This window comes from Leptosomus discolor, chromosome Z (genome assembly GCF_034619465.1).
Source record: "Leptosomus discolor isolate bLepDis1 chromosome Z, bLepDis1.hap2, whole genome shotgun sequence".
In the NCBI taxonomy this organism is placed as follows: domain Eukaryota; kingdom Metazoa; phylum Chordata; class Aves; order Leptosomiformes; family Leptosomidae; genus Leptosomus; species Leptosomus discolor.
The window spans coordinates 76,341,660-76,363,389 of record NC_141419.1 but is presented as its reverse complement, the minus strand read 5'-3'; the positions used below and the strand labels follow the sequence as shown (position 1 = coordinate 76,363,389).

General features: G+C 37.5%; 1 protein-coding gene across 1 annotated transcript in view; it reads right to left on the bottom strand.

Annotated features, from left to right (window-relative positions):
* Nucleotides 1-21,730, bottom strand: part of HCN1 (hyperpolarization activated cyclic nucleotide gated potassium channel 1) — a 206,845-nt gene that overhangs the window by 79,460 nt on the left and 105,655 nt on the right. The window contains exon 3 of the mRNA XM_086479424.1: nt 21,415-21,576. Within this exon, the coding sequence (XP_086335550.1) occupies nt 21,415-21,576 (162 nt within the window). The remainder of the gene's footprint in view (nt 1-21,414; nt 21,577-21,730) is intronic.

Below are 21,730 nucleotides of genomic sequence, written 5' to 3'. Positions count from 1 at the left end.
ATTATATGTGCTGGATCCCTACAGTCCTGGAGATGGCTTGGGATGTCCATGGGAAGTGGTGATTCTGTGTTTTGCTTTGATTGTGTGTGGGGCTTTTGCTTTATCTGTTGAACTGTCTTTACCTCAAGTCATGTGTTTTTTCACTCTTACCCTTCCAATTCTCTGCCTCATCCCACTATGGGGGGACTGAGCAAGTGGTTGGGTGGTACTTATCTGCCAGATGGGATTTAAATCACACACATCCATTCATGCCCACCATTGCCTTTAGGTTCTTCTGAAAGTAAGTGATATCTGAAGGAGGGAAGATGCATACACATCTTGACAGGATATAGATGGTTTGTGGCTATCCTAGTAAATTAAAAAGTATCAGAAAGCATTTCCAAGCTCTAGAACTTGATTCACATGGGTATACTGTTAGAAACGCCCCCTATTCCTTCTAGACAGCTGTCATGAGCTTGTCCTGTTCTGAAACCCAAACGAGATTAATACTATGGACACAGTAGGTAGCTCCTATTCCAGTCCTACCCCAGCGCCCATTAAAAGTGGACACTTTTAACTTATGAGCATGGAGGCAGCTAGATAGTCTGTAAGTAAGCCCTCTGGTTTTAGCATTGTCACAGAAAGTTATTGCAGAAAATGTAAAGGTTCAGGGTGGGGCTTCAAAGGTGGAAGATGGCACACAGCACCCTTGCTCACATGAGCACATACTGTAATGCAGTAGTGGACCCGAAGAAACATTTGCCTAAAGTCTTGAGGATACAAGCCACTGCTGGTTGAAGTTACTGTCAAAATTAGTCTTTTCCAATGGGAATTCAATTTAACTGTATTTGTGTCTTATATGGCCATAAAATGAGTCATTTGTGTATATCTATCTATCTATCTATCTATCTGTTTGCAAGACATTATTTCCAGCAATTTCCCAAAGACTTCTTAAATTTAAGAATTATTTAAAATGTAATTTAACTTATCAAAAAGGCATGCTAAGAAAAGGCCATACCTGCATGTTAAAGACATTTCTAATAGATATGTCAGACAGAACTAGATAAAAAGACGTCTTTCTTACAAAATCCTGTATCATCTAAATTCAATGGCCAAATCCTTCCAACTGTTAAACTTAATTTCCATAAAAGTTTTATTGTCCTCAAAAGTTTCTCATGCTTTGGATTTGGCATCTTCAAATTCTGGGTCTCCTTTCATATTTCCGAATACAAGTTATATCCATTACCAGTAATTTCCCTGTGTCAAACAGTTATATTTGCATAACTCTGATATGAGACTAGAACTGGGCCTCTATATGAAATCTAACATTTCAACAGCAATCTAAATATACATTTCGAGATAGATAAATAGCTTACATACTTGTCCATCAGTCAGTTGCATAATTTACTGCCTCTGGCTTCATCCAGTACCTTAGAATGACACATTAGCTAAAATCTCAGACAGGAAATTACAGCAAAATACCATTTCAGCATTTCAGCTTTCAAAGAAGTTGTTTGAATACCTCAATGAATAACTAAATTGGCTGATAGGAATGTTGTTCAATATTTACTGTCTCAAAACTCATGCAATGGTGAATGTACTATCATGCAAAACCTCTACCTCTTACCGCAGCTATTATTACTCAGAATCTCTTGTTGTTTCCTAAAACTAAATACAGGCAAAGTAGGATCAGACATGGAAGACTAAAAATTCTGCTGTTATTTTAATAATCTTAAGAAGTGCAAAGAAGAAGAGTATATTTTAGGAAGTGTGTAAGTATATATAATTTAAAGAAAAAAAAACTGAATCAGTAAGCTCAGTGGAATAAGCAGATGTCTTCAGAAACTTCTCAACGTTTCTTTCTGCTGATACGTGCACAGATAACAGATGGTGCAAATGACTCAGCATATGCTTTCAAGACCAATACTGGCAGAAAAGTTTCAGAAAGCGTTTGGCATTGCATTACACATGAAAAGAGGTGTGACTGGAGGAGCAACGACTAAATATTATATATTTACTTTGTTCAGAGTCGTTACGTGACTTTGCTGTCAATTACGGCTCGTTCATGTTTTTGGCACTAGCCATCAAACAAAAGCAATGTAGCATACCAGATCTTTCTCTTTCTTTTGATTATTTTTCCTGATGCATAAAAAAAATGGGGCATTTATCTGCTAACACATTCCCCCATCTTGCAAGCAGCAAGAATATCTGTCTACCTGTGATGACCTTTTTGTGGCAAGGATGAATAATTTTCACTGTAGAATCACTGTGGTAATTCATAAACAGCAACAGAAGCGCAGATATTAGGCTTATGTACACAGCCTGCTCTTTCACAGATATTTCAATTATTATGTTCACATGAATAGACCCACTGCATTCCAAAGGATGGTTCACACAAGAAGATATGCTCAGAATCTCATAGGGGAAGCTTCCCTGCACACTGCTCAGTACTGCTCTTTGTTCTATGTATCTGCACCTAATCAGAGATACAATCATGAATTTCTACAGCTGTACACAGAAAGTTACAAAATAATAAATTAAAGTTTATGGGAAAAATATTTTTTCTAGTCTTTTGCCTATGAATCAGCCGTCTCTGACTCATCCTTTATTTGGTCACCGTGCTCCCTTAACTGAATCCAGAAGACTGAAGAAAGTTCGTAATGCATGAATCCCATTTAAAATAACACTGCATTCCAAAGGATTATGTTAACGAGAATTTTTTAAAAATTACAAAGCTTTTATAAAGTTTAGAGTAATATGTTAAAAGTACAGACTATGTCTTTTTTTCCTATGTGAATGTTTAACAGTGCTAGGAAACATTCTCCCACCGTGGAATTTGATTTCTCTGCACTCGTAATTTTTCAGAAAGTGGTGGTTTTGGCTCGGACCAATTAAAACTCTCCAAAACAACTCCTGAACACAGACTGAGAGTTAGCACGGGTTCACTTCAGGCCACCTTACCTTGATAACTAAGTAGTCCCATTGTATGGAAGCAGGCTGTGGAGGCAATTGATCTCCAGGAGAGGAAACAGACCTAATCTACCAGTATTAATATAGCCCTATGTCAACCAGTCAGTGACAAACTGAGGGATGAATATTGGTGAAAGAATCTTCCAAAATGTACCTGTTGCTTCGTTTCATGCCCGTCTTCTGGAAAAGCAAGATCAGAATGCAGTGAAGCAGTCAGGTGTTTTTAAAGGGTTTGTGTTTCAGTTCCTTAAAGAACTCTCACAGGATGCCAACTGCTTCTGCAAGAGGGACATCGGGGGGCTCTAGAATAGTTGTGATTACTTTTTTTATACATCTGTTTTCAAACTTATTAGGTGGCATTACCTTTACTACCACCGAAGAGCTTTCTTTCTCCCCCCCTCTTTGAAATCTATTTCACTATCACAAAATGTATAGAAAAAAATAAAGTTTTTACATATGCATATCACTGAAACTGCAGATAGTACTATGCAATTTTATGCTGAACTTTGTTCTTTGAGCGTCTTTTATTGAAATTATCAAATAATCTAAAAATCTGATGAAGACATTTGGCTTTTGTTCTCCTCTCTCATAGCACACTTGAAGTTTGATGAAGTTCAAGTCACACTGTTTTCTGATCCTGAAATATACATAAGTGCCATTGTTTACAAGGGACTGAGCGGAACAAATACATATTGTCCACCAAAGGGAAAATAAGTTGTAATCCCAGTAAGTACACAGTAAGTATTGTGTGGTCACAATAAGTGATTACAACAAGTACATCTACAGGTTTTTAGTAAACATCATTTCACTGGGCAAAAAATGCATCCCAGAAAGAAACATTTTCTTACAAGAAAATAAAGAAAGAAGAGTCAAAACAAGTCATGTCTAACAGGAGAATACATAAATCCTGCAAGGAAGCATTTTCTATGAGAAACTGAAGTTCATGAAATAGTATTATTCAGGAGAGGTAAAAAATCAGAGTGCATTAAAGACACCATATCTTTTTTTCCGCTCTTTTCAGTTGGTGAAAGGAGTTGGATTTGATGCAAAACAATTTACTTAACAAGCCTCAAGCATTGAATCAAACTATTTATGAAATGCTTTTACAACGCAACCACTGAGAAAAGCTTCAAATTTTCAACAGTAGCTATCTAATAGTCAAGAACAAGCAGATGATAATGTGGGCTTAATATAGTACAGTTCTGGGAGATGGCTGAAGGAGTGAAGTGACATAAACCTGACTTGTGACTCCACAGTGTACTGTTTTACTGAAAACTGTTAGGAAGAATCTTCACCATGACAGACAATATTTGCAACCAATTTAGAAAAGGGAACTTGGCAGAAGGAACTGCAGCTCTCTATTCTGTGATCAGCTCAGACTAGACAGCAAATTATGTGAAGCATCCGATCCTAAATAAAATGACAAATGAAAATGATGTTTTTGGCAGTGGACATTTAGCTTTCTGCGTGCTATCACCATTCTCTTTGAATCATAGAAATTTTGGAGCTACATAAAAACAAGGAAGGAAACAACTAAGTCAGCAAGTGGCAGAAATGGTATTAGCAAATACTAGGAAATTAGGAAAAGGCTAGGCCAACTTGATACATAAATTGAAAGGGACATACATAGACATGCACAAAATCAGAGTATCACAATGCTTTCTATTAACATCTTGAAACATTCAACACCTGATTTTCCAAGAAACACTTTAATCCTTGTTCTATATACATACATACTCTAGCAAAATATTTTGTCCTTGTAAGTATTTGTAGGAATATGTCCTTAAGAAAAAAAAAAAAAATTGCGGATTACAGTAGATTAAAACAGTCTAATATAATCCACTCATAAAGGCAAATGTATCTACACAGGGTCTGAATATGTTTTAATCTGCTTAAAAATGAATCAAGGTGAACCAATGCTACTTTCACAGAGAGAATCAGTGTCAGGGTTGGGACTGGGATTCAGGAGTTCCAGTGCCTTAAAACCCAGGTTCTTTACCTAATAAGGTGATGCTTGAACCACACAGGCAACTTCAAATACTTTTCTCCTTAGTCTAAAGATATAATTTTTATGACGTTTTATTTTCTCTTTAAGCAACGTCATGTTTAAGGCAGAGGTTCAGTGCTGTTTTTAAGCATTCTTCTTCACTTAGCTGGTTTTCAAGGCACCACTTTTGTTGTCAGGTTTTGATTTATTTGCTAACCTGATGCCTTTGAGACTTCAGGCTACACCTGGTAAGTTTACAGTTCTTCAGGAAATCAACTTACCAAATATCTGAGCCCTCAAACGGCTACTCTGCTTTTTTTGGTAAATCACAGTCCTTCATCAAATACTATGTCCTACAAAAAGCTGTGCATTATTTTATCAGGCAACGACAGCAGGAAGCAAAGGAGTTTTGTAGCTGAAAGCCTATTTTGGCTCTACAAAAAGGAAAAAAACCTCAGTGTCAATGCAAGTAGGCTGGATCTAGGTCAGAGGCTTTTCTTTTTCTGAGAACTCATCTGAGTTTTGCTGATGACCTGTTCTTTAATTCAGACACCCTAAAACTGCAGGTGCTTTCCAGAGTCTGCAAGACTTTCAAAGTAATAACATAAAGAAAAAATTTTAGCAGCCTAAATATCACCCACAAAATGATGTCTAGGCACTAAAAAAAAAAAATACTGACTCATAAAAATTCATTTCCCTCCTCTACCAAAGGGAGGTTAACCTAAATTGTAGAAGAATGTCCTAACTTTTGCGGTACCAGCTTCATACTCTGAGGGGAAGGGAGAGAAACACTCTCCTTTACTCTTTTAATGCCCTTGAGGAAACCAACGGAGCACCTGAGTGACCCTGCAGCATTCACCTAAGAGGTGAGGAGCAGCCAGGCCCCAGTTCCAAGGACTAAAGCCTGGGGCACCCCTGTACAAGTAGCAGCCCATGCCCTCTGGACCCTCTCGGGTAGTCACCCCAGCACAGGGCATGGCAACAAGGACAACCAGCAAGGCCAGCTCAAAACCATGACAGTATGGCAGTGTCACGACACTGTGACACTGTGCCCAGGCTTTTGACCTAATAGCAAAATCTACATGCACTCAAAAAGTGATTGGACAAACTACTGGAAGAACGACACAGCAATGGCTGTTAAACACATATCAGCTCTGGATCCAGAAGTCCCTCAGCTGCGAATTTCTGAAAGCTGGTAGGATATGCTAAAGGAAATATCCCTCCATGCTTGCTGTGGTTTGATCTTCCCTAAGCATCTGCTCCTGGCCACCCTTGCAAAAGGGCCAGACAGACGGCAGGCTGGACTTCACACGGCTGCTCCATCAGTCCTGCAGTCCCACCTGAATGAACTCTCGACAACTGAATCATTAACTTGGATGCAGCGATACATTCATTTAGTGTTTACTTTATGCTTCTCTTTCTGCTGCACATCTTCCTACCTCTCCCCCAAAACCTCTTGTATTCTTCACCTGAATGTGAGGTGCACTAAAGCCATTGATACATCATTCTAATTTCATGTTCAGTCTTTTGTACACTGTTTCATTGCACTACTTTTACCTGACTAGTGATCACATTGTATATAACCTCTCTTACTATCACGAGTAGTTTTCAAACAGATCATCTGTTGCTGACCAGAGAAACAGGCAGTTCAAAGATATTCGGTCCTTCTTCCAAAATATCTATCTCCACTAAGATTTTTACTAAAGAAAATGGGAAAAACATATACTGAGTAAGTCAAATTTGGAAAGAGCTATGACCAAGTCATAAATAGGCTTCGCTGTTCTATAGTTTGTTTCCACAGTTTAGTGAATACTGAAAAGGACTAAGTCATAAATTACCTGCTTTTCATGGGTCTAACTTTTTTTTAGCCAACTTGTCTTCTCACAGCTCCATAGTAAGTATTTATGAGATACCGATTTAAACTGCATGCTTTGATTACAGGAAGATCCACAAAATTATCCTGCAGACAAAATATGACATCCACCTGCTGAGTAGTTTAAAGGAATTCAGGTTCCTCAGTCTATACACTAAAGATGAAAATGCTCCGATTGAAATGGGTAAGGTTGAGGCAGACGGCACAGCCCAGAGGACAAACTCTGGGGAGAGGCCAGTCATGTACGAGGGAGAGAGGAACAGGAAGAACACCACAATCCTGAGCAATGGAAGATGAACAGGAATAGTAACAGTGCATTGCATTTTGTAATGTTTACACATGGCTGTCTATAGTGACTAGTGGCCTAACTTGTCCTGAGAGAGAATGGGCAATAAGGGAGGAAAGCATAATAAAATTTCACATCAGCTGACTTCAGGTACTTCACTTTGACGGCTAAGTGAGTTGCTGAGTGTCCTTAGGCTCCCTGCACAGTTAGCAAAAATCAGACTCCTGTAGATGGTGATTCAGAGTAGAAGGTTAATGTGGGTGCTCTTTATCACCTCCAGCGGAGAATTTCTCTCTCAATCAGCTGCTGCAGGATCCAATTCAGCTAAAGCCATCTCCACTAACTTTCTGAGCTCCCCTGCTGAGCATGTCTCTGTTTTCATGGATGGACATGACTCCCCATTTCTTCCTCGCTCCAATCCAGTGGAGAAAATCAAATTACCAAGGACAGTATTTTCTCTCAAGCTATGGTTTTATTTTATGATCCATGGTTTTGCTTTTGCCATTGAATTTGATATTCACATCAGGACATGGGTTTGCTCTTGCAAAGGCTGAGAAAAGTCAGTGGGACTCTGTAAGATGAGCTGGAGATTTGACTAGGTAAATTCAATTCCAATTCAGTTGCTTTAATGTAAGCATACCACAGTAAGATGGTATCATAAACCAGAGAGAGGAGCAAGCAAGAGACCGAAAAAGATACCTAATGAGAACAGAGGAATGCTTAGTATGGAAACTTTGTAATTATTAATTAAATTAATAAAGTCCATATAGGCACAGGGCACACAATTAGAGGAAGAGTTCCCAGATTCAGGGCATATATTTGAATACCCGTATCTTGAAGGCATGGCATTTACTTTGGTTGAAAAAGGTTGAGAAGGGTGTTAAATTGGAAGCCTCTTAAAGGACTCAGATTCTAATGGAAATAGCATATATTTACCCAAACATTGTGTTATGTAAGTTGCAAATGGTTGGAAACCTTTCTCAACTAGAAGCGTTATATTTACTGGGCACCTCCTAGAATGATAGAATCATAGAACAGTTTTGGTTGGTAGAGACCTTCAAGATCATCAAGTCCAACCTTTGTCCTAGCTCTACCAACACCACTAAACCACGTCCCTAAGTGCAATATCTACCCATCTCTTAAACACCTCCAGGGATGGTGACTCCACCACCTCCCTGGGCAGCCTGTTCCAATGCCTGACAACCCTTTCAGTAAAGAAATTCTTCCTAATATCCAGCCTGAACCTCCCCTGGTGCAGCTTAAGGACATTTCCCCTTGTTCTATCACCTGTTACTAGGAAGAACAGACTGACCTTCGCCTCGCTACAACCTCCTTTCAGATAGTTGTAGACAGCGATAAGGTCTGCCCTCAGCCTTCTCTTCTCCAGGCTAAACAACCCCAGAAACGACAAGCTTGATCTTAAAAATCTGATAACACACCGCAAATCTAATATATGTTAAGTATAATAAAAAAAATAGTCTTTTTCACTATTAGTTGGTCCATTGAAACAAAGTAATCAAACCATTCACTTAAGAGAAATTCAGTTGTTTGCCTTGAAACTAGAACCATGTCAATGTTTGGTTATGCTAATAAACCTAGCCACCCACAGCAATATGTATAGCACTCAGTATGAATAGTGACAACAATAATTTATTTTTATTGCACCCATGTGTGGCATCCTGCAAGCACATAGGTACAGACAAGTTTTAGCTGATGGACAAACAAAAACAGTTTCATGATTCCCACCAAAAATTTAAAGACTAAAGTCCACATTTGAATGAAATCAGATTTAAAATGTTCTTGAATTGAATTATTTCAGATCATACAGCTATTTCTTCCTTCTGAAGTTTACATTAAAAATCCCAAAATTCTTTATTAAAAAAAGAAAAATATATTAAAATATTTTTCACATCCATCCTTTAAAATCAAACCTGTGAAAAGGAACAAAATCACTCTACAGGAGGAATTTCACCAGAGGACATATATCAAAGCGGCTTTCATTCTCCAAACAGCAAAATGCCATGTTTTTCTACTATCTTTTAAAATAAAATTGACAGTCATTATTGGTTAGAAACATGAGTTATATTATGTATGGGTGAGTTTTTCATTGATACCATACATATTCTGTTGTTAATTCAGATTATGCATTCAGTGTCACCACCATAAGTGAAAAATTTAAGGTTTTTTTTTTCTGTCTCTAACATTATTATTCATGAGTAAATTTAGAAGAATATCTTCCAGATAGTCTGTACATAGATGTGTATGTATTATCTGTATGGGGAAGCAGTGAGCACTTTCTCATATCAAGTCTGAAAGATTTTAAAAGCAAAAGAATGAAACCAACAAGCCTTGTTAAGCCCTAGAAATTCTTCATCTTTTATTTATTTGTACAATGCCAACTTTATGTTTCCCCAGATCCTGTTGAGATGGATGAGTGCACTGGCTTGTACTTTTTTAAAAAAAGAAACTTCTGCTTCAGATGTTGTATTTCTATTTAAACTGCCTCATTCCTTCTTTCTCCTCCCCACATCATTTTGTGTGTGTGAGTTTTGCCTTCACAATTCAACTAAGTTGGTTTATAGTTAATATATTTTATTGATCTACAAAATACATTCAGTTAGGAGCAGTGCAGTTACACCACTATTTCTGAGGGCATGTGGTATTTCCAGGATGCATTTCCTGTCAGTATTTATATCTTATCCTTTCCATAAACAGCTGCTTTGTAAAGACACCGACTGCAAAAGCCTAAAGGAACCTCAAGCTTGCATATACACACAACTGAGAAATAAACTAATTTCTTTTAGAGTAGGTTTTATACTGCTCCATTTAGGCACAAAAGCAGGAATGTCTTGCTGCAACAGTAAAGTCATGAAAATCAGTGTTAGAGAATAACAAGAAAGTAAAGGCACATTTTATATATTCTGTGCCTCATCTGCGCTTAATATACAGAGATGAGGGTAAGGGACAGGCATCTTTCAGGTGAATGGTATGGGTTATGACCATAGAGAGACTTCTGCATAGGTCCAAAAATTCCAGAGCCAAAGCTGCCCTCATCTACTAGAAACATATCATGCCTGCCCATTGCCCTTGAGTGTACATTTCCAGGGTGAGCTCTTGTGTCTTCTCTTCCCACAAATCTGAGTTAATTTTTGCTCCCACCATAAACTTCATTTGTGAACATCTGGGAAAAGCTATTCAAAATAAACAGAAAACTCCCTCAAATATTCTTCTGTTAACATCATTTTAGCAACACTTAGCTTGACTTCAGATTTGGTATAACTTTCCCAGTCATATCTAAGAGATAAATTACAAAGGTTTTTACTATCAGAGATAAGCATAGGGATATTACATATTATTGCAAGAGTGACAAATGATTGGTGCTATGCCTTTATTCCTGACCACTACTCAATTACTCTCTGTAGAATTGAACTAGTAGTCTGAGTAGACTCTGCTTGAAAACATCACTTCTAAGTAGAAAGTGGTTCAAAACCAGTCATGTCTCTCACTATCTATATCAATATAGATAATCCTTACTTGATTGTATGTACTCTTGTCAAAGTGCTAGACTACCCTCAAATGCAAGCTAACTTCATACTTTTCCAAAAATAAAAGAACAAATACAGTCACTACACCTTAACATATTTTTGCCTAAAAAATATGGAAAAGCACAAAAGTATTTCATGGAAATCCAAGAGAAATTACAGTATCTTATTTTATTACAGATTAAGGCATCTTGGATGGACTAAAACGATACGTGAGATGAACCTGAAAAGGTACAAGCATCTTCTATGAAGAATATGGGAACTATTTTCTTGTCTCGTTCAAACACAATTGGTGATTTTCAAAGAAATTGTTTCAAAGCATGTCTCTAATTGTATTAGCAGTAGTGCAAAATGCAAGTAAAACTGTGTTAATGAACCAGACCTGATAGTGTAGATGTATCTTTGCTGCAATTCTATTCATATGAGATTGTCATGAACCTTTTGTAATACCCCCCAGCCATTCAAAACAAAGAGAAAAAAAATATTAAGGTAACGTCGATAAAGTCTTTTGGAAACTTAGGGCAAACTGTTTTTATTTCTACAGCTAGATTAAATAGATTAGTAAATGAGTTCTAGCAGGTTTTTTAAGTAGATACTCAGCAATTTTTTAATGCTAAGATTACTATTCCTACCACATGGGAAAAAAACCCACTGCAAATTATTAAAAGTGGTATATGGACCAGAGAAGGTCTCATCACAGCGCTTTGTTCTTTTCCTTATGTTATCAAGAGTATCTTCTAAATGGTAAATGAAACAGACATAAAAATCCAGATAGCAGAAAGAAAACAAAATATATTTAAGAGGCATTTAATATTTAAAGCACAAGAAACTGCTCACCCCTTGCTCATACAAGTAATATGTAGATATCTGTACACAGGCTATCTATAAGATATTCTTCAAAATTTACTCATGAATAATAATGTTAAATAGGATGCTGCACAATTCAGATAATATTACTGTATTTCTGTTATAGAAAATCCTTTCTGTCATTTTCTGAAAGTTTTAAACCTCAATTTGAATTACTTCAGTTTGAGTCTCAAGGGAGTGTATATGCAGGAAGAGCAGGAAAGGGAAGGGAGCAACGTTAAAGAAAATTATCCTACTCTTTTAAAACAGGCAAAATACGTGCAGCCTAAAACCAAATGAGTTGCATACATCCCTGGCTTATATGTATAACAAGTACGAGCAAACACAGTTCAGACTCTAAGGAAAATCAGTATGATTAAAACAAAGGAAAGAAAACAATAATGCCATATATTTCCTGCTTTTCTCATGTTTTGGTAACCAGCACTGGATGCAAATCGAGATTTCCAGTTCTACAGGGAATTCTCCTTGTTTAGCTTTTAGCTTCATTCTAAATTAAAGTAAAAATACAAAATACTAAAATTTCCATGGAAGAAGAAGTTCAGAAATAACCAGATTTAAAAACATTCTTATGATACCTTCTTGCCTCCCTCTGGGATTTTGGGGATCCAAATTACAGATCCTATAAACTACTGATGTAGGATTGACCTGTGGACACAGGCCAATGGAAACAAAAATATCTCCAGTGTCTGATGTATGAAAATGGCTCGGTTCAGAATTACATGACCCAGAAGAAAGTACCTTGCTTTCATTTTCTCTAATGTGAAATGTGAGCTTTCTAAATGCACAATTTCAGGTAACCAATTTTTATGTCTAATTGCATCTCAATAGAGACTTCCCTCTAGATACTTTAGATATTAGGATGAGTCATGTGTGGAACAGCAGTAATAGTAATAGTGTTCTTGAGAAAACCTGATTGTGATATGGCTGATAAGGATCCCTTGGCAATAGTATGCAGCTTGTGCAGAGTCAATTATACAGTCTTAAAGCATACAGACCAATAATTAAACTGTGCATATTAATATAGGTTTGCAATGAAAAAGAGAAAGATTTGCTGAAGAACAGCTATATATGAATGGTATTCATCTGGATGTATTTACATTTGGATTTATTCTGGGAAACCTCCTCTGGCATAAATATTCCAAGAGTTCAGTTTTTTGATATTCCAGTCACAGGAGAAAAAGCCATCCATGGAGAGCTACTTCAGAATAAATGTTCCACATTGATATTCCAGTTCAACCTGGAATACCACCACAGGCAGATAAACACTTACTGTTAGAATCAGAGCAAAGTGGACTGATCCAGCTTCCCCAGAGCAAAGGGAACACTCTTCTACAACAGAGAAGCTGCGTTTGGTCACGAGGTGCTTATTACTGTTCCTGAATATTCATTCTAAGGCAAATGAGGGACACATGGTTCTAAAATATGACACGTCCAACTTATGTTTCTGCTTTAGTTCACATTTTTTTATTAAAGAAATGGCACAAGGCATGCTTTATGTTGTCTATTATTTTTCCCTGGAATGTCTATCAAACACAACATCAGACTTAACCAGATTATGTATAGTTTCTTGTACTCTTTCAAGTTTAAGGTTTACATAAAATATTTCATAATTTACAGTTACTAGAAATCCCTTCACAATATACTGCAGTATAAGCAATTATGAGTTGGGCTGATCTTGAGGGGGAAATATGGAAATTAAATTTTGATGATAAATGGGCAAGTCCCTCCTTGCATCCACATCTTGATAATTTCCTACTAGCTCTTACGATAATGAAGAAAAACCATGGAAATAAGTTAGTATCTATTAGGTATATTAATTTGCTGTTGCATGCTTCCTCTAACTAACTGTTTCATTATTCTTAGCCATATAAGGAAGACAAGCTTTCTACGTGAAAGAAACAGAAGCATGCAAGGCAGCCAAATAATTAATTACAGAAGTCATCCTCTTTAGCACATATTATCACATCAGTAACACAGTACTACAATCAACACTTCCAAACACTGGTGTCCTAATATAGAACCTTTCTCTGTAGCACTGAGCACCAATATCTACTGAAATAACTACCACCATCAGCATTAAATAATTGTATCAATACTACAATATCGAGTTTAAAGTACTTAGTGAGAGTCATATAAGGTAGCAGGGTTACGACAATAGCTGAGTTCATAATGTTAAACAATTTCCAAAGTTGGTGGAGTTGTGGGGTTACAACTAGGAACACATCCTTTGAAGAACTGTTTTCACTTTTGTCTCAGTTGTAATCCAAATATTCATGGATAATGTGAACACTTCTACTAATGTTAAACTCTTAGGAACTTCTAAACCGCCCTGTAAATTATTTTGCATCTTTATTTTTCAACTTTGAAGGTTCTGCTTCTCAATTAGCTCATGGCATTAATACAATGACCTCAAAATTATAACTGAGAACACACCAGTGGCAGTAAGTCAGGAAGATTAATGCATTTGCCATTGTTTTAGGTCAGGGAAGTAGTGAGGCCTAACTTTCACAGTATCTAAAACAGTTTCTGCTATATTTCAGATTTTTAGAAAGAACACTGCTCTGCACCACTGTTTCATGGCTTGAAAGAGACAAATAATACAATCTCAACCAGAGAACATAGAATAAACAGTAAGAAAATAGTATGGAATAAATTAATATAATTTTTAGGACAAGAGACAGCAGCCATGATGGAACTTTTAAAGCATACTGTATAGATGCTGGGTTTGATCACAGGAACTTGCTTATTATTTGCAAAATAAAACACAAAAACATATATAAATAATTAAATATTTTCAATAAATATGAGCCACAGGAAATCTAATAACTGTTTTTATTTAAGCACATCAGAAATCTGCTGTCAAAAACACACAGTCGAAAAGTACAGGACACATCAGCAAAATTATATAGAATATTACACCAAAGGCAAGAAGGTAGGAAGGAAAAGTTATTATCAGTTTCCTTTCTAGCCCTGCAAAAGCAGATGACCTGCTAACCTGTCAGAGAAGAGAAAAAACCATAAGCCAAAACCTGTGTAGTCTTCCTAAAGCCTCAGCAATTGTAAAATGGGAACTTGACTTGTTTTCCTCTTCATTCATCATGACACATCACAAGTTAAATCAATAGTGCCCTCAGCTACCCCATTTCTGTGGTCCTCACTGGCTTGGCATAAAACTTTGGTATTGCAGTTACCACATGTCCTCAGCGTGCATTAAACATATCTTGTCATTTAGCACTGCACGTCTACAGAATTTTCCTCTGTAGTTTCTTGCAGTGTCAAGTTACATGAACTAATATATTCTCCTGAGCTAATATGTTTTTAGGCCTAACACTTGATCACACTCAAACAGGCCATTACCTCATCATCTCGATGCGGGGGGAAATGAACCAACCTCAGTGACTAGGTCAGTGCTGTGAGCGAGAGGGAGCAATAACTGAATTCTGAACAGCTGCATATCACTGGAATGAATATATAATTCACACATAATTTTTCACATTATTCACAAACTATTATATTCCCAAAATATGGGTACCTTAGTCTTAAGAATGTCAATTACATATTGTTGTTATTGGTACTACCATATTTCCAAATCGTGTTGTAAATAGAGCACTTACTTGAGGTGGGCAATTCCACTTATTTTGATTACAGCCCATCTCTGATAGGTACTTTCAACCTTTTATTTGTTCCTACAGAACTAAATATAATGCTATAACTAAACAGATATACCAAAATATAAATATATGAGTATAAAATACATTAGAGTAGTCGTATATGTCATGAGATCCTCTAGTAATCAAACAATTCCCATATGCTCCATATTTTCTAAGCACCAATTTAAGATTGTGGGATTTGACTTATATAAGCATTTATTGCTCAGCACCCCAAATGAAGTCAGAGGAATCTAACGCTTTAAATGTGATACTGCAATATTGCCATATAATAAAAAGGTACTCAAAAACATCTGTGAAGCTCTAAATTATGATTATCAAATAATGATCAAATGCAGAAAAATCTCATGAGACAACTAGCTGCTCTAATGGCCAACTATAGGGAAGAAGGTGCTAGAGCGATGCATTATAAAAAAGGAGAAAACACAATGCTGAAAAACGTATCAAGTAACTATAATGCATTCCTTGAGCTCCATGGAGTGAAGCAGAGATCTTATCAAAAAACATATGTGATTTTGAAATTGAAAATGGTGTTCACTACTAAGAAATATTGAGAACTGAAATTAAAGTTCTGTGCATATTACATATACTTAGCATAGTTTTTGTGCATATTATATATATGTTGGCATAGTTCTTCAAGTATTATAAATCCTCACGATCTCCTGCATTTTTCAATTCCGCTATCAAGTATTCATTTAAGTCATTCATTTTATAATGAGAGGGACTTTCAGACTCTACAGCAGAAATCGCAAGTTCTTTTCCTAGTAATGCTGATACTGTCAGAGATGAAGATCTGCAGTCTAACGTCTCATTTCCTTTGCCCTTGAGGAAATGATATGACATAAAGGGGAGTTAATATAATACTAAATCCCCACTTCACCAAATTCAAAACCTAAAAACCATCAAGAGTTGCAAACAATCCAACTGCAAGGACAGTAAGGAAAAGCCGACACAAAGAAACCAGAGTACCTGAAGGGTTCTTGCTGAGCAAATATCAGCTGACTGCCCTGAGAAATGCCAGCAAAGCAAGCCCTTTCCAAAAGCTTTACAATACCTTTTGGCTTTTAAAAAACTCACCCTTCAAGTTAAACTCTGTATTCTGGTAGATTTTTATCTCACTAAGGGAACATTATATGCGAAAAATCTGGAAATGCCAGTTAAATACCTTGTTTAATGGACTATATGCTTTCCTAATCATACAACCAATTATTGCAAATATAAACAGGAAAATATAGGTGGGAATCTTCACATACTGTTACTTCAAGGACTAACATGCCTTTGAGTCTTTGCCATAGGTGATACAAAAAGCCAGAGCAAACATCCAACACAACAAAAATCAGCCATCTAGTGCAAGGGATGCTTTATTGCAGGCAGTCATGCTTAGATGGCCAGATGGCATCAGTGGCAAAAACGTCATCTCTCATCTCTATTTGCCTAGAAACTCTGTCCCATATAAGACCTGGCTATAATTGTTCACAGTTGGGATTTACACACTATGTTTTTGTAATTCATTGTAGCTGAAACTGAATGCAAAACACAGAATCTTGGTTTGCACAGGCAGACTATAGGACAGGATCACTGTGCTTTTCCGTTCTTGTGCCTCCCCCAGTTTCAGCTGCAAGTTTTACTCCTAATTTTCTAAAGAACTGTTGGCTCAAACTCTGAGGGACGATAAAAATGTTTGGTCTATGAGCCATTACGGAAGTACACTTGTCTGAAGTAGCACAGATCAGAAATCTGATCACACAAGGAGCTGTGGATAATAGGCTTTCTGAGATAAGGAGAAAATAGTCAGTATCATTAGGAAAGTCTGTGAAACTTGTGCAGAGAAGACCTTTTCTAGGAATGAAACTCACAATCCTAGTGTTAAGAAAACCCTAGGAATGGCCTCAAGAGAACCATATACCCTCGCAGAAGTAATTGACTGTTACTTTTCTGTAATGGATTGGTTGGAACATGACCCAGAGTGAATGGAAAAAATCAGCTGCTGCTTATTTATTTATTGTATTGTATTTACTGGTTTCTTATTTTTAAAGATAAATGTATTAATATTCTGGAAAAGCCTGTAAATAGTAACTCAGCATTAATAAACTCAGTGTAATCAAATGGCAGCAAAGATACAGAAGTGGCAAGTGGGATCACATTTTAAAAAATTAAAGGATGATGCCATCTCTGGCTTTCATTTCATAGCAACATGAAGGCCAGTGTTAGAAACTGGCCCAGAAGGCCAATCTGAGAGTACAGACGCAATATTGGTTCATTGTTATTATTATTGAAGATAATATCCCAATGTGATCTGGACATTTTGGTTGAACTACTCAGACTGTAGGTTGGTGCAGTATTAATCAGTGGTGATCTTATTCCCTTTTACAGAGAAGGCTTTCTGTTTCATTTCATAGCTTCTTCATGATGCAGTATGACATTTTTATCATCCTTTCAAAGATGAATATCCAACTGATTTGTTTTGCTTTAATTGCATTCGGTTGCATTGTTCAGAGGCAGTAAGCAAAATGCAGCTTGGTCACATTATCCTATTCTTTTGTAACATACTGATGTTACTTTTCCTAACAGTATTTATGAAGCAAAACCACAAGCATGCCTGCGGAATTCAAATACTTTCATGTATCAGCTCGTACAGAAGAAACAGCTTTCAGGAGAAGGTTTTAAGAAGTTATTACACTCTGAAGGAACTAATATGCAAGACAGAAGGGAACTATGGGCTGGAAGGGCACACTGGGCTGTCTCAATTGAGGAGACAGCATGTCATCTCATGGCATCCTTACCTCCTTTAGCGCTGGCTTCCAACTGACTTGCATATTGGAAAACTAACTTTTTCTGGCTGAGCTCACAGTGGCTTGAGTAAGACTTCAAGCCAATGATCACCATGAATAAGTGTTAAAATTATACTTTAAAGTAAAAGTGGTGTATTAGCCTGAAGTTAGCCCCAGTAACAATGTCTTTTTGAAGAATGTACATTGTAGACACAGTCTGAAACCCAGGAAACACTCACACAAACCCTCCCCTACACAAAAAAAAAGATTCAAATTCAAACAGGGGCAATTTTGCCTTTCTTAGAGCAGTCGTATTTCAGAAGTATTTGACTCAGAAATTTGAACAAAACTCCAAATGTGTGCAGGTGCAAGGAGTTATCTTTACCTACCAATCTACTGAAATCTCTGACTAAAATCTGAGTAGAAGGGAATACTTTGACGGAAAGGTGCATAAGCTGAGCCTAAGGAAAGACCTCCAATTCCTGACAATATCAGCCTTTTCCTATGGCAATCATCACCAGTCCACAGACGAAGAACTTACAGGTAGGAGGAATAATAAGATAAGATTCTTATCTGACTTTCTGTCTCAACAGCTTTTGAGTCCAAGACCCAGTATTAGGTATGATCATTTCAGCAATAAAAGTTTTAAAAAATAGGGTAGATTAAATTGTTATATGCTACAGTATACTGTGGGAGTGAGGTACCCCTCTTCCCAAAGCTCTTGCAGTATCAGGAACATGAAGCCCTTCCAAATTCCAAAGTCAGCAGCCAGTTAGACTCTGAAGACACCAGCAGAGCATGTAACCATCACCCTCCTCCTCCTATTCCCTCTATCATTTCAGAGGACTGATATTCCATGATGGCTTCTCTGTCTGTATTCAGTGCTAAAGAATTCACTTCCAGAGCCTGCAAAACAATCAGGAAATATCTCATAACATTATGATAGGATCAGAATAAAGGTCTAGCTGTTTCCCCCAACAATAGCCTTAGATCACCAGCAAGTTTGCAGATGGTACAAAACTGAGAAGAGTGGCTGACATGCCAGAAGCTGTGCCGCCATTCAGTGAGACCTGGACAGGCTGGAGAGCTGGGTGGAGAATAACCTAATGAGGTTCAACAAGGGCAAGTGTAGGGTCCTGCACCTGGGGAGCAATAACCCCATGCACCAGTACAGGTTATGGGCTGACCTGCTGCAGAGCAGCTCTGTGGAAAAAAACCTGGGAGTCCTGGTGGATAACAGGTTAACTTTGAGCCAGCAATGTGCCTTTGTGGCCAAAAAGGCCAATGGCATCCTGGATGCATTAAGAAGAGTGTGGCCAGCAGGTCAAGAGAAGTTCTCCTCCCCCTCTACTCTGCCCTGGTGAGGCCACATCTGGAGTGCTGGGTCCAGTTCTGTGCTCCCCAGTTCAAAAAGGACAGGGAGCTACTGGAGAGGGTACAGCAAAGGTCTACGAAGATGATTAAGGGGCTGGAGCATCTCTGTTATGAGGAAAGACTGAGGGACTTGGGGCTTTTTAGCCTAGAGAAAAGACTGAGGTGGAGTCTTATCAACGCTTATAAATACTTAAAGGGTGGCTGTCAAGAGGACAGGGCCAGGCTCTTTTCAGCGGTGCTGTGACAGGACAAGGGGCAACGGGCACAAACTTGAACAGAGGAGCTTCCTTCTGAACATGAGGAAAATCTTCTTTACTCTGAGGCTGGCAGAGCACTGGAACAGACTGCCCAGGGAGGTTGTGGAGTCTCCTTCTCTGGAGATACTCAAACCCCGCCTTGATGTGTTCCTGTACATCCTGCTGTAGGTGAACTTGCTTTAGCAGGGGGTTGGACTAGATGATCTCCACAGGTCCCTTCCAACCCCTGCCATTCTGTGATTCTAGGATATGCTCCTCGTTCCAGGCTGGCAGTCCACAACTCTTTCTCACGTCATAGGACTAAAAGACTATCTATGCTGTGAACATAATCTTGCTCAATTTTGAGATTTCCCCACAATGTTCATTCAACAGCAAAAGATTCAATTGCCAGGAAAAAAAGAAGAAAAAAAAAAAAAAAAAAAGGATCTTGCAAAGGGTATGGGGCCAGTAAGGAAAGCATTGTTTCCATAACAAAACCTGACTGGGCAGGCAGAAAGAAGGTTCTCCCTGAGCATGTGCACAGTTTGCACAGCCTTCTTAGATTAAATGTAGCTCTTTTTAGGGAAGAGAGATAATTTAACAGTTCAATGTTCTTTAAAAGTTAAATACTTCAATTAAGTGTAATCCAAGGCTTCCTTTTACTTGCTAGTATGGTTTTCATCCAAATCTTTAACAAGCTGGTAGAAAATGCACCCTTTGTAAATGTGAATGGAAGATGTTACAAAGCAGAATCCAGAATGCAGCAGAATGCAAATACATGCCAGTCAGCATCCTGATGACCTACTTTTATTGTAGCAATCCCATTTCTGAAGATATGTCATTATTTTTTTAGGAAAGCTGCACAATGAAGTGTCAGCAAACATGCTGCTTATCATTAAAGACGTTGCTTGATGACTGCGAATACTTGTCTGTATGACTGACAGTCTTAGTCAACGAGCTCCCACAGTAATGTGCAGTATCACGTTCCTAAAGGAACAAATACTGTTATGCTTCTACAATAGAAATATGTGGCACTGAGCACTAAAGGTGCTGTTTTATAGATTCTAAAATTGTAAAAGCTCGAGAGCTGCATGATTTTAGAGGGCCAGTGAGAGAATTGCTTAAGGTTTTTTCTTTTCGGTATAAGCACATTTCAACAACTTTTTCAGTGTATTCCCTGTGAAAATGTTCTGTGTATTACCTCATCTGACTTGATAAAAAATACTTAATTTTTCACAGCCATTGATCTTTAAGGCACACGTCAAGCAAGCAGAACATCATTATCCTTCCTTATAAATAAGGCACGGCCACATTCTGTCCTTCAACAGTCTGTTCACACACACAAAAGTATCATAGAAGTAAATCTATTTGTCTTATTTTACTTAGAAGAAACTCATGTCGACTGTTAATTTGGGAACAACTTGGTAAATGGACCATAAGACAACCCAGAAATTATTTATAAAACAAACTAAGGACAATATTAGATGAAATAAACATCAATAATATACCTTCAGGAGCATTCTGAAACTACAGCCTAAATTGAAAGCACTGGTGACCTGAGTGTTTCCAAATTTCTTTTGGCGGCTTTTTTGAGGGAATGAGGATTAATAAATCAAAATAGCCTTAAAATTGAAAGTATTTTCTTTTACTGACAACGAGTCAATATCATTTTATTGGTGATAAGGGGTACAAAACAAACTTCAGTTCATTATTATCAAGCCAGCCAACAAAACCCAAAAGTAACCTTGAATAAATTGCAGGGCAGTGTATTACTAGGCATGTATTTTTACACTTAATTCTGAAGCTAACTGTTTAGAAAAATAATGTTTAGAAAGCACAATGAAAAATGAACAATACTTACAACCATACCGTTTAGGGACACCCAGCAATCTGGTGGGAAATCCTGGAGTAATGGTACTAAAAACTGCAAACAACCATCCCAGTGGCACAGCAGCAGCATCATTCCAATCAGATTAAAGATTCTCACCACAGCACTGGCCAGATCGTACGTCATGTGGAAAATCTGTGGGCAAAAATTTCAGGTGATATACATGATCCAAATCAGAAATGCAAATCATTTAATTCTCATTGAGCAGGTTAAAGGCAAAGAAGTAACATCCTGAACTTCTAAAACCGCTGAGATTTCTCAGCAAGGACCATTAATTGGACACATTCAT